General features: G+C 45.5%; 1 protein-coding gene across 1 annotated transcript in view; it reads left to right on the top strand.

Annotated features, from left to right (window-relative positions):
- Nucleotides 1–2025: 2025 nt before the first annotated feature.
- GDI2 (GDP dissociation inhibitor 2) overlaps nucleotides 2026–12311 on the top strand; it is a 13940-nt gene continuing 3654 nt past the window's right edge. Inside the window, exons 1-6 of the mRNA XM_014525520.2 lie at nucleotides 2026–2155; nucleotides 3135–3234; nucleotides 4968–5102; nucleotides 7953–8151; nucleotides 8649–8780; nucleotides 10655–10754. Of these exons, the coding sequence (XP_014381006.1) occupies nucleotides 2069–2155; nucleotides 3135–3234; nucleotides 4968–5102; nucleotides 7953–8151; nucleotides 8649–8780; nucleotides 10655–10754 (753 nt within the window). The 5' untranslated portion in view covers nucleotides 2026–2068. The remainder of the gene's footprint in view (nucleotides 2156–3134; nucleotides 3235–4967; nucleotides 5103–7952; nucleotides 8152–8648; nucleotides 8781–10654; nucleotides 10755–12311) is intronic.

The raw sequence follows: 12311 nt of genomic DNA on the forward strand, positions 1-12311 counted from the left end.
TTTTTGCTTTGCAGAAGCCAAATGTGGTGGTGCCTGTGGTGCGCTGCTTCCTGTTTCCAGTGTGACCTTTAAAAGGGTCTTGTGGCACTTCAGTTGAGAACCACTGGGTTAAACTCTTCACTTGACAGAACTCGAGGGATCCATGAAGACACTAGTCAGTCAAACTAGTTTTAGGACCGTCTTCTGGGCATTCAGCAACCTCATGGTAGTAAAGATGTGTGTTAACTCAGAAAAGGTATGTACCACAGGAGATGTTCCCTTCTCATCTGCTGAGATTCTTACCCACAGCTGTAACCTGGGCCTCCAGAAAGTAAAGCTTTGTGTCTTTGGAAGGTGGCAACACTAATCTTTGCCAGTGCTGAGTGGCAACCGTGATCATCCCATTCGTTCAAGCTCATTTAGACACCAAGTTATTCACTTCCATTTGGGTTGTATGGGACCAGGTGGCATTACCTCTGCTCAGATGTGAGCTGTATCTCTTTGAATGTTGGCATCAGGGCCAGACACGGGCATAGGTGAACCAGGTGGCCGTCCAGGGCCTGGACTGAAAGGGGGCCTGAAAATGGTAACTATTATTATCATCACTGGTGAAGCGGGGCCCGATACTAAAAGTTTGCCTGAGGCCACCAGGAATCTAGGTACGGTGCTGGCTGGCATTCATAGTGGCTTACTTTTGTGGTATAAGGCAAGCACAGGATGGCTGCAATACACAAAGGTTGTGTAACATGTTGTTCCATGTGGTCTTAAGAAGGCATTTCTGGCAGTAACTACAGGGACCGACTTGGAAGACTTGGCAAGGGTCAGTAACCACCCGGCACGTGTGGCACATGAAGGCATTTTGCTTGGCCCGTGCACCTTGGTGGACAGCAGAGTTGCATGCCCCAACAAGGATCAGGCTCCTCACGGCTCCCTTGCTGTCTGTCCCTGGCATGCCAAGATCTTGCAAGCCGAGGTTGCAGGTGTGTTTGGCACCCAGCCCAAAAACATTGCTGACCCTTGACTTGGGGTATCCCACAAAGTCTATAAGAGTTGCTTACACCCAACAAAAGAGAATTATCTTGGGTAACTTTTAGAGTTTCTCTTGCCAAACAGTTAGTTTGAAGAGCCAGATGGAGGAGTCCTTAAGAACCTTATTCCCTTGAGCCCTTCAAGGCTAGGGTTGCCTTCTTAGATCCAGCCTTATTGGCAATCTGCAGAGGATGGACCTCCTTAAGTTAGTAATTTATGGTCCCAGAGGTAGGAAGCTTTTGTGGTTTACCCAATTATTTGTGTTAAAGTCTCTTAAACCTAGTAGAAAGTCAGAGTGGTTGCCTGGCTTCAGCATACATCCCCCAAGGCTTTTTGATACACAAGCTTGCACCTAAACTAACACTTCCTCTTTTTGATCCAAGTCAAACTATTGTCAACAGTTCTGGTGACTCCCCCATGTCGGTGGAACGTATCAGTCCTATTGGAGGCACACGCACCATTCTCCTCTCCTCGGTTGGGCTGTGAAAGCTTCCCTTTCAGAGTGGGAATGAGTCTCTTCAGTGCCCAACACTACTTCAAAAAATTGTTCCGCATCTGTGGCTTCAATTCCAAAGACTAATTTTAATTTGACGTTACTTTTTTTTTTTTTTTGGTTCACTTTCTGCTGTGTGTCAGTTGTCCTCCATCACTTCTCAGAATCATTTCAGCAATTGCATCTTTAAGGTGGTGATAATGCGTCCTAAAACAAAATATGCATGCCTGTAATAATAGGCTTCTTCAACTTTGACAGGTATCCAATCTTGCTTTTGCTATCTGGGGCCCGTATTCCCTGAAAACGGCCTTGCTTCTCTTCCTGCTCAGTTCTGAGACATAGAATTTGTGAAACGTGACTGGCGTGCTGCCAATATGCTCCTTCAATCTGCTTAAGTGCCAGGGTTTGGTCCTCTGGCTTTAGTGCAAGCCCTGGTGACTTTGCAGTGTTTCCTTCCTAGAATCTAGGAACAGGAAGGCTCTGCTGTATAGCTGACACAGGGCTTCCCCTGCATTTATTTAAATAAAATGTCTCTCTTGTGCACAGGAATGTATCCTCTCTGGTATTATGTCCGTGAATGGAAAGAAGGTCCTTCATATGGATCGCAACTCTTACTATGGAGGTGAAAGTGCATCCATTACACCACTGGAGGATGTAAGTACTGAAGACTGATACTCTATCCTTATACCTAGCTGATTGCTCCCTAACTACATGTTTCAAACATCTCCAGTCATACAATTGGCATTCCTCTTCAGTACATTGGTACTGGGGACAACAAAAATAAAATTAGCAACATCTTTATCCTTTACAATCTTTGGTCTATCGTCTGATATGACTAAATAGTAGCTGTGCTGTTATCTAAATGCTTGATGAGATTGAAGGAGGGGAAAAAAATTCAACTTTAACTAGATAACAAGTTGTTGTTTCTCTAAGTAGCTTGGTTCAGCCTCAGAGGTAACTTAGCCAAATTTCTTTACTGCTGTACAGCTTTCTCAGTGAACATTGTTTCAGTCAGACACCTACTACATCTTCAGGACAAACTCAAAAGTAAAAGCACTAATGCATTTTGGTCTTTCTTTCCAAGCTTTGCAAACTAGAGTGGGCACTTGTTCAGTTCACATAACCACACGATTGCAAAATTCTCTGAACATCCTACTCCAAAAGCTGAAGTTGCTGTAACTAATCAATTAAATGGTCTCTAGGCAATCTGATCATGAGTCTGGTTGGCAAGGCAAGGGAGCATTTACTTGCCTGGAAACTTGATTTAAAGCCTCAAATACAGTGATCTGCTCAGCAAGGCAGCAAAATTGATCAGATTACTTTTTGCTGTGCTGTACAAAAGCAGTTTTGGTTTAGCAGGTTGTAATCCTGATAAGCCCGTCTCCAATTCCGGGGCTCTGCATTGAAGGAAAACAACTCTTCATGAGTACAAGCAGCCTGCTTGCTGCTAGACCTGCAGTAGTACTAGATGTGATTTGCACATGGCATCGTTCATTAGTCGGGTTTTCAAACTAAATATCTTGCATGTGTGAATCAGTTACTTGCTGCCTGGGAAGCCTGGGGTGGTCCGATTTCCTTGCAAACTGATAATATAGCAAAGTAAGTAATACTTTGTCTTTGTTTTCATCCAAAGCTTTATAAAAGGTTTAATCTACCTGGGTCTCCCCCAGAGTCAATGGGACGAGGGAGAGACTGGAACGTGGACCTGATTCCCAAATTCCTTATGGCTAATGGTAGGTAACTTGCATCTCCTTGAGGCTATTTCTGACTAAAGACAGGGTCCCAACTTCAGTATGTCTTTCTGTGTATTGGTTCTGAGGAGCTGTCTTGAAGGTCTCTTCCAGGGCTGCTTGAAGTAGTCATTCAGATAATTCAAAAAATATTTGTTCTCCCACTGGGTCTGCCCTCATTTGGGTAGATGCTATAACTCACTGTGTCCTAGCTGAGACGTTTACAAGGAAACAGTCTCAAAAGTTGGGGCCCATGTCTTAGAGAAGCAGAGCATGTTACAGAAGAACCTTAAAAAGTCAGCTGTATGACCTTTCTAAAGGCAGGGTCTCTAATTATAGAAATGCGTTTATTCTAAACTGGATTTTGCAATGTACTTGCACCTGTGCTGTACACAGGTGTTGTTCATGGGTTATAGAAAACTGGTCACAAACATGTGCTGAAAACATGAAGTAAGGGTTTTTGTTCTTTAGCAAGGGTGGATGCCACTAGAGTAGGCAATAATGCAGTTTCGAAGGCTAAGAAAAGGACTGAACTTGAATAGGATAGCAAATAGGGTTAGTGGCCAGTTGCTTGCAGATATCTTCACCCCACCCATTCCTTAGTGATTCTTCTAGTCACTGGGCACATTGCTAGGTCCAGCCAACTCGCTGATAAGCACTGCAGCTACCATTAGCAGCAAAAGTGGCTGGTCAGCAGTTAAATTGTCCTCGTTTTCCCAGTTTCTAGGGCTGCTTTAAAACATTACTAAATATCCATTATTACAGCCATCGGAGACTTTGTTCATGAAACCTATGCAAGACACTTTATTCTTGCTTCTGTTCCCTGGTTGGTAATACTGTGTATTGGCAAGATGGACTACCTGGTTTGGCAACTGTCAACCCTTCTGGATTGTGGTGTATGTGTGAGAAGTCACCTAGACCTTCAACACGTATGCCTAGGCAGGAGTGTGGAGGATGCCCAGATCTTCCATCCCACCCTGTAGGCCATTGAGACAGAATCCAAAGGCCAGACTGAGTCCAGACGTTTGGTGCCTCCATGGCTGTAACTGTATAAGCATACGTGAATTAAACCCAGGTCTCTGGTGTGGCAGACAGGGATTCTACCGATGCTGTGGATCGGGCAAGAGTCATAACACATGAAGCCCTGCCTACCGAACTGTGTATTCAGCCAGCTTACCCACAGACTGATAAAGAAGCTACATCCTTAGTTCAGTTGTTTCTTAAGGTAGCATGCCACTCAACTAAAATGAATTTCTGGGTGACAGTAGGAGTGAAGACCCGTCTTGCCTAAAGTAGCTGCCTTGCTTGTAAACTTTGTCTGGATATTTGACTGTTAATTTTTATAGAGCACAGCACTGTCCCTTTGTTTCCTGCCATTGCAATTCCAGCCTTGTCAAATCTTGATTTGACAAGTGTTAGACAAGTAAAAAATGTCACTAGCAGCATCACAAAAGTGAGGACACTAGGAATTCTACCAACATATTAGCAGCGCTTGAAGTAGCAGAAAGGGGATTTTTTTTTTTTTTTTTGCAGTCTTCTGCAAACTGGTTAAAACGGATGTCCACACTTCCAACTCTCTCTGACCCTGCCTTGTCTCAAGTATATGGGGAGATACTGTGGCAAAGCAGTGTTATGAGCGTTTTGGGAGTTGTTCTGAAGTTGGAGGAGAAGAATAATCCTCTTCACAGGGGGCTCATCACCCAGATAAAGATCTGCTGTTGGTTTCTTGATTGCAGGTCAGCTGGTAAAGATGCTGCTTTACACAGAAGTCACTCGTTACCTAGACTTCAAAGTGATTGAAGGAAGCTTTGTCTACAAGGGTGGCAAAATCTACAAGGTTCCTTCCACTGAGGCAGAAGCCTTGGCATCCAGTAAGCAGTTTTTCTTCTTCTTTCTTTTTTTTTTTTTCACTTGGATATTGTTTTCCTTCAGTTGTAAGCTTACAGCTCTTTGGGGTATTGTCATTGGGTTGTATCGGCGGTATTAAATCTCCCAGACGAACTGGGAATGCATGCACGCTAACAGGGTGGATAACCAAGTTTTGTGTAATGTGCATCGTTGAACCATTCCTAATGGTGTTTCCACATCCCCTTCCAGCAATACGTTCTGCTCCAAGTACAGGGTTTACCTCTTCAGTTGCTCTTGCTTCTTTACAAGTATGAGACTAGATTAGTTTAACTGATAGATTTGGCATCTAAGGCGGATTCCAAGCTAACCATTCTCTACTCTAAGGGTTGGCAACCTTTTAAAGTGTTGGGCCAGGGACTCATAGTTGGTGACCTGGCTGCTGCCACCTCCCCTCTGGGGAGGAGGTGGCAGCTGATCTTGGAGTGGAGAGGGAGGAGGAGAGATGTGAAGGAAGAAAGCTTACCTCCAGTAAGCAGTGTACTGGGGAGGAGGAATGGGGAGAAATGGTACCTGTAGTACGCAGCACTGGCAGGCGGGGTAGGAGCGAGCAAGGAGGGCTGTAGACAGGATCAGTAGCACTGTGCTGGGCAGAAAAGGGGGTGAGCTGCTTGCAGTTGATTCCCTTGTTGCAGGCCAGATCCAGGTGCTTCGTGGGCTGAATGCAGCTCGGGTACAGGTTGTCAACCCTGCTGTCCTGCATTTCAGGTCTGAACTGAAACAGTTTTTGGAGACAGATGATCTTGAGCGATTCTTATGTGTGCTCTCCTTAACAAGCCTAGCCTGGTACAGCTGGCTTTTCTGCGATTTAGACTCTTCTGAGGGATTGTCATACAGCTCAAAAAGAGGAGTAGGGAAATAGATTCAGTTGCCAGCTCCAGCAGAAAATTGCTGTTAATTCTTAACTTTTTTTTTTTTTTTGCTTTAAATGTCCTTTATTTATTAAAATCAAGATGCTTCCTGTCTTGATGTTGCAGCGTAGTCTTAACACACATGGAAGTGTTGCAGAAACTGCATTTTCACAGCTGCAGTACGAAGTAGGAGCTAGTTTGCAAACTAATCAGCTTTGTGTCCAGAAGGAATGCTGATGACTACTCCCCCTGGATTTTGATTTGTTAAAAGAGCCTAATGAAAACCAAAAGTGCTCTTTTTCTCCAGATACTAAAGATAGTGTCTCGATCCTGTACAGGGTGGGCACATCCTGCACATGCATTAATGTGCCATAATTATGGTGCATAAAGTTTTTAGTACCTGTAATGGGTACTAACTTAATGCATTGTAATCAGTGCTATTGTGCAGTAGCACCAGTGCACATGTTTAAGTGACACGAATGTGCAGTAGACTAATTATGTAGCGCATTAGCATGCCTTTTGCCAGTAATCTGCACAAGCTGCTAAAAGTGCAGTAGACGTGTCCAGTGAGTCCACAATCTCTTCAGATACAGAAATCTCCAGCTGAGAGCCACATAAAGCCCTTTTTGCAGCTTTCTAGTTTGTGTGTGTGTGTGTAGGCATGTGGGGAAGACAGAAGGGACAGACCTGTGTGTCAGTGGAACATCCATTGCTTTCTAATATTAGAGGAGATACAAGACAAAACTGTTTTTGTTTCCACTGAATCGGTCCTTGGAGAGCTGTTTTAACTGGGCTTCAGTAACGAACAAGGGAGCTCCATGAGGTCCCATCCAGCTTTTGGGTTCTGGACTCTGTCCAGTGCTCTGGGATGGAAATGATAACACTGAACCTCTTGCAGTATAGCCTCTTGTAAGCCCAAATGCCTAAACTGGGGAAGAGTTACTCAGCAAGTTCTTGTTTATAGGGTTTTTTTATGTCCATGTCAAACACTTGTACCAGGGAAGTGTGGCCAGATGGGCAGCATGCCTGAAGAGTTGGTCGGGGACTGAATCTTCCTTCTCCTTGCAGCTGCAACGTGATAGCTGCTCCAGTTGCTTGGAGCAATGCTGTATAGCCATCCCTGGGAAGTGGAGCCTGGAGTAGTCCACTTTCTCATTCCTTGAGCCATCGAAGGGTTCCCGAGAGTAACCTGAAGTGTCTGCTTAAATTTAGCAAACTGCCCAAGTGCCTCTGCTGCCTACTGCCTGTTTTCATGGTGCTGTCTGAGTGACCTAGCTTTGCCTCTGTCCTGTTCACATTAGGACCAGGATGCCCATCTTCTTTTGCAGACTTAAGCTGGAGGCATTGAAGACAGTTACTAAGTCATGTGGGAAGGATTCAAAAGGCTATGGAGGGACTAGAGAAGTAGGCTTGCTTTTGTTTTGCAGCACACTGGAGGGGGTAGGAGCCAGAGCTGCTTAACTGATGGAAGGTGGTAATTTAGCTGATTGGGCTCTTACTTAGTTTGAGGCTGAGCCAGAAAAGCTTACAGATCCAGGATAGTACTTTCCCCTCGAATGGCAACTGGGAGTAGCGAGATTATCCGTGAGCTATAGGAGTAGCTCTCTGTACTACTGCCGAGTGTCTAGCACATCTGCTGAGTCCTGTTCTAATATTGAAAGCTACTCTGCACTTCCCTAATAAGCAGACTAGCTCTCCAGCTAATCTGGAGCTTTTGAGAGTCCTTTAGCCCAAGCAGCACAATCTTTAATTTGGGGCTAACTTGGACAGATTTAAATTTTGGGGCACATTGAAGGGTTTTTAGTCCTTGCCAGTGCGCCTGCTGTAATACTTCGTGGACTGGCAGATGCCATAGCTTTACAAGTCAGAAGAAGGCTTGACTTGAAACTGCTTTCTGGTTTCTAATCGGACCCCTTGATCTGTAGCAAAGATCTCTGATCTGATAACGCTTCTTGTTCCTTGTAGGTTTGATGGGCTTGTTCGAGAAACGCCGGTTCAGGAAATTTCTAGTGTACGTTGCTAACTTTGATGAGAACGACGCCCGAACATTTGAAGGTGTTGACCCCAAGAAGACGACTATGCGAGATGTGTATAAGAAGTTTGACCTAGGCCAGGATGTCATAGACTTCACAGGTCACGCTCTTGCACTGTACAGAACTGATGAGTAAGTGTGTTCGCTGGCTTCTAACACCACTTGGGATTGGGTGTTGCTTCCATGCCCTGTGAGTTGGAGAGATCCTCCTTGAAGGGTATGGGGTCTTCATCAGCCACAAATGCATGGAGCTTACCTTCAGGGAAGGGGCATTTTTGAACATTTGGAACAATGGATTTTTAAGTGCTGGGTCCTTAGTGCTAGTGGGATGTGTCTGCTTCTGATAAGCTAGTAGTTTGGGTTAACCATTCCCTCAAGGGTTACCTAAAGGCTTAAATGAGCAGTCTAGCAAAACCTAAAGTGTTTGTTTCCCTCCTTCTGCTCTCCTCAGTGGGGAAGTGTGCTTCAGGAGTGGCAGCTTAGGAAGAGTGGAAAGGCAGCTCCATTAGAGGCAACCTAACTCTTAAAGCACACCCTAATGCAAAACTGTCTTGGGTCTGGTGAAACGAGTGCTGTCTGCTCAGATCTTCTTGACTTTTTTTTTTCTTCCACCCCCCCTCTCTTTCCAGCTACTTAGATCAACCATGCCACGAAACTATCAACAGGATTAAACTGTACAGTGAATCACTGGCTAGATACGGTAAAAGCCCTTACCTGTATCCCTTGTATGGCCTTGGAGAGCTGCCCCAGGGATTTGCAAGGTGAGAACTTTTTAGCTGCGAGTTTCAGCTTGCCTCCAACGAGCTGTTCACGGCTGTCGGGCAGAATCTTGGGTGCTGGGCCTGGGAACGTGCTTAATCTGTTGCATGGCATTTCTTAACTTCCTTTTATTTCACTGAGAAAATTTGCATTGTGGAGTGGGGTGTTGGGTATGGGGGGGGAGGCAGTACAGGAATGGGGATTTTTGAGCCCTATGCTGGCCTGAATGAGCAGTGTTCATGGGCACTGCATCCCTCTTCTGGGGAGAGAGGTGTCTGGTGCGGTGGGTTAGATTCATCTTTGGCCCCGAGCCAGCTCAATGGACTTGAGAGGAAGTGGTGTTATGCACTTAACTTCTTGTCTGAGAGGCAGCCAAGCCCTCTACAACGTTAGTTCAGTATTGGAAAAGACCTGCTTGGTTACAGACCGGTCTAGCATCGGGCTTGCTGACACTTGCCTTAATTCACCAGTTAGTAGGGCTTTCGATGCACTGTCACTGTGGCATCAAACACTCCTTGCACCATGGGCCAGGCCTGGACTGCGCTGGGCTCTGACAAAGGCTGATGGTGGGGGGGCTGGTGGCCAAGGAGGTGGGGGGCTTCAGCAGTGGTGGTATGCAAAATGGTTGTAGGATGATGGGGACTGTATTATCCCTTGCTCGTCCTCTTGCCAGTGCTCCCTGTAGCCCAAGAGCCCCAAATTCAGGCCACTTCCCCGAACTACTGGTGGCTAGGTAATGCAGCTCTGTAAGCTAGATCTGGCCAGCAGGCTATGCGTTTAACACCCTTGCACTACAGGAATTGGCTGCCTGCATTATTCATGCCAGAGACAAGTTCAAAGTTGGCATAACTACATCAGATTAAAGCCTCATAGAATTGAGGAACTTCAGCAAATAGAAACCCTGGCCACGGCACTCTTGCCGTTGGTGTTCACCTGGAAGCCGTCCAGGTTTCTCACAAGTGAGATCCTGGTTCCTGGGAAGGCCTGCAGGCTGGCTTGCACTGCCTGCTGTCTCCCACTGCCAGCAATAGGAGGGTTGAACCTGGGAGTAGTATTTTCAGCAACCCTAAACAGTTTCCTACATGCTGCACTTCAAAGCTTGCAACCTGCGGTCTACTCATAGCTTGGCTATCCAGACACTTTGAACTGGTGCTTTCTGCTCGGAAGTAGATGTGATCATGGCTTGGGAGAAAACCAGCCTTTAAATAGGAAATGAGAGCACAGTTGAGCAGTCTGCCTTGGAAACGGTTAACATGGTTGGGCTCTTACTTGAGTACCTAAGCTTTGGGGATTCCTGTGTGGTAAGTTTTTAAAAAAAACCCAAACCCTGCAGATGCATAGGTCAGTGTGTGGTAATCCATCAATTCCACTAAACGCAAGCAGTTGTTACGGTGAGGTTTAACAGTTCAGCAAAAAGCTGCAGCTGCTCTTAAAAGATTGAGGCAAACTTATGGAGTAAGATTTGCCTGTTTGTGCTACTGAACTTAGCCAGGGGCACCACAGCGAGTAAAACTGCCCCAGATCCTTGAATGGCATGAATGAAATGCTTGATTTCAGATGGAAGTGTCATGGAAATCCAGGCCTGAGGGCAAGGCAATATCTTGTTACTGCAGCATATTTTCGGACTTTCAGGCCAGCTCCTTATCAAGCCCACAGAGTTGTGTTACCATGAGCTTAATTGGTACATGGGGGGGTCTCTTGAAGCAGAGTAAGTGAGCAAAGACTTTCAGGCCAGCTCCTTATCAAGACCACAGAGTTGTGTTACCATGAGCTTAATTGATACATGGGGGGTCTCTTGAAGCAGAGTAAGTGAGCAAGTATCTGGGATGGCTGTCCAAATGCAGAGCCTTGTGCTAATGTGGCATTACTCTTGTAGGCTAAGCGCTATTTATGGAGGCACCTACATGCTGAACAAGCCAATCGAAGAGATCGTGATAGAAAATGGCAAAGTGGTTGGTGTGAAATCTGAAGGGGAGGTACAGTAACTCTTGTGACTGTCTCTGAACTGCTTGGTGACAGGACCCCCTATTCATTCTCTCTTTCTCTCTCTCCTCTTCCACAAGAGCAAGCATATAGTGTTCAGTAAATCTCTTAGTTTGGTGAATTTAGGCTCATATTTCAGGATTTTTCATTTGGAAGCAAGTGTTATAAAAGCAGGATTAGAAGTACGCTTAAGCCTTGAACTGTTGGGACAGTGAGATCACAAGCAAAACCGAGTTTAAGGTTGTTTGCCTGACTTCAGGTGTAGTTCTTGCTATCCCCTAGATGTGGTAACCTCTTCAAATGGGGTTTTCCTCTAATCCAGAGCGCCAGGATTGCCCAGGCTTTGCGGTAAAGCAGGTCGAGCAAAACCAAAGTCCTTTCATTGCATTCAGACTTTGAGAAGTAAAATTAAGCAAGATATGAAACGGACTGTACCCTTGACATTAAGAGGAATTAGCTGCCTGTACAATCCTGGCAGCGAGTCTCCCTCCTGCCTCCCCAGATGTACAGCAAGATGATATGGCAAAAATCATGAACATTTACTGGCCTAGGCAGACTCTGCTTGCCTCTCTCTCAAGAAAGGCCTAAACTTTAATATGAACTACCTTGAGCACATCTAATGCACAATTAGCAGGGTATTTAATGCATGCTAAAATTGTTTCCTCTCGTTAAGTTGGAATGATGCATATAAGCTACAACAGATACTCCATATAAATGGTCCAATTCTGACCCTCCTCTTTAGACCTCGGTCAGGCCACCTGGACAGTTAACTGAATGCATCCATAATGCATAACCTCTATGCTGTAGATGATTTGATCACTGTCTAGGTACACTTCATAGTAGGTAGGGTCAGAAGGGACCTGAGCAGATCATCAAGTCTGACCCCCTGCCATGGGCAGGAAAGGATGCTGAGGTCAAAAGCCCCAGCTCGGTGATTGTCTAGCCTCCTTTTGAAGACCCCCCCAGGGTAGGAGCAAGCACCACTTCCCTCGGAGTTGGTTCCAGATCCTAGCCGCCCTGACTGTGAAGTCGCGCCTCCTGATGTCTAGCCTGATATTCCAGTGAGACTCGATGCAGGTGTTTTTTTGTGTTTTTTTTTTCCCAATAAATACAGGAAATATTGTGGGGTTTTTGTTTTTTTAATTATAATTCTGGCTTGTAAAATGAAGCCTGTCCAGCAAAATCTGCAGGATGTTGCTGACCCCAGCTCTGTCCTGACCATTCTTCCAAGCTATAGGCAAGGCCTGAAATTAGGAGCAACTGTTCTTGTATTGAAGGGATAATGCTGAAGATGCATCTGCTGCTTGTGGAGGTGGAGTATAAATATGGTGTAGGAGAAGACCTTCTAAATGGTTCACAGAACCGCACCGCAGCTAGCACCAGCTAATCTCGTCTTCTGCCTAAACTGTTAATCTTACATTCATTGCAGTTTCCTGACAGACACCTTGATGCTTCAGTGATGGCATTTGTAATATGCCCTCTAGCTCTTGCCCAGAAACGGTGCTTCTAATGAATTCTATGCCATGAGAAGTCTTATCTTACGAGAAGCA

The sequence above is a fragment of the Alligator sinensis genome, unplaced genomic scaffold (genome assembly GCF_000455745.1).
Source record: "Alligator sinensis unplaced genomic scaffold, ASM45574v1 scaffold1056_1, whole genome shotgun sequence".
In the NCBI taxonomy this organism is placed as follows: domain Eukaryota; kingdom Metazoa; phylum Chordata; order Crocodylia; family Alligatoridae; genus Alligator; species Alligator sinensis.